The sequence below is a fragment of the Trichinella spiralis genome (assembly GCF_000181795.1).
Source record: "Trichinella spiralis strain ISS 195 chromosome Unknown Scfld3906, whole genome shotgun sequence".
Lineage (NCBI taxonomy): Eukaryota > Metazoa > Nematoda > Enoplea > Trichinellida > Trichinellidae > Trichinella > Trichinella spiralis.
This window is the reverse complement of record NW_003530845.1, coordinates 1-1,094: the sequence shown is the minus strand read 5'-3', so window position 1 is coordinate 1,094 and position 1,094 is coordinate 1. Positions and strand designations below refer to the sequence as shown.

Here is a 1,094-nt window from a genome sequence, read left to right as displayed (position 1 = left end):
ATATTTCGGCGGTTCGTTGTACAAAAGACCGGCCTGCAGTTACATCGCAGTAAGTACCTCCCCAGCCCAGTGTAATTGCGGTGACAAATTTTCGGTTTCTGTCACAGAGAAGTCGATGTTTATTTAGCGGGTGTGTAAATGACAACTTGTGTTAAGATCAACGACTGAGTAAAATTTGTGTTCTTAATCTTAAATTTTTCAAGACTTTTTCCTTACACCATCAGGTTCACCCGTTATCAGTGGTTTTTTGAGCAGTTTCCTCAGGGATTGTTGGCACAAAGTTTTGTCGAAGTACATCCGCCGCGGAGTCTCCAGTTTCCAGTGTAAATTTCGGTCATGTATATCCGTTTCTGTCACTTGAGAAGTCGCTCTTTCGTTAAGAACAAGGTATTGTTCAAATTTGTGGTCTTTAATTGACATCGTCAGCTTCTTTGACTTCTTCTTAATCTTTTTAGAATCTTTCTTTTCACCTTTCGGTATATCGGTTATCACTGGTTTTTTGTCTGTTTCTTCAGCTATTGGTGGAACAATGTCCAGCTGATCGACATTTGTCGCTGTAACTTCACTAGCCAGCGCCAGATTCGGTGATGTAATATCCGTTTCTGGAATTTGAGAAGACGCTGCTTCTTTAGCGGCTATATCTTTTTCAGTTCTCTTGGTTTTCTTCGATTTCGATCGCTTCTTAGACTTCTTCTTAATCTTTTTAGAATCTTTCTTTTCACCTTTCGGTTCCCCCGTTATCACTGGGTTTTCCCCTGTTTCCTCTGGGATTGGTGGAACACGTGTCGTTTTTGATCTCTTTTTTTCACTGTATCTTCCCTATTCAACGCCCGGATCCGTGATGTATCATCAATTTCTGTTTTTGAGATAACCCTGCTTCAATGGTCAACTTATCTTATTTCTAATGATCTGGATATCATTCAATTCAAACGAACTAATTCCTCTAACTCCTGTAACTTAGAATCTGTCTATTCAACATACGATCTATTATACATATTTTTTATTACGATGCATATCTCAGTAATATTCAAAAGTCAATATGGAGTCAACTGTATTTTAATGAGAAGCATCTACTAACAAATTGGAAATAATTT

General features: G+C 38.2%; 1 protein-coding gene across 1 annotated transcript; it reads right to left on the bottom strand.

The window, feature by feature from the left end:
* Nucleotides 1–198: 198 nt before the first annotated feature.
* Nucleotides 199–764, bottom strand: Tsp_15123 (conserved hypothetical protein; the record flags this gene model as incomplete). Its single annotated transcript, XM_003367659.1, has 1 exon — nt 199–764. A coding segment is annotated over one exon (566 nt), but the record flags the coding sequence as incomplete, so codon positions are not given.
* Between the last annotated feature and the right edge of the window lie 330 nt (nt 765–1,094).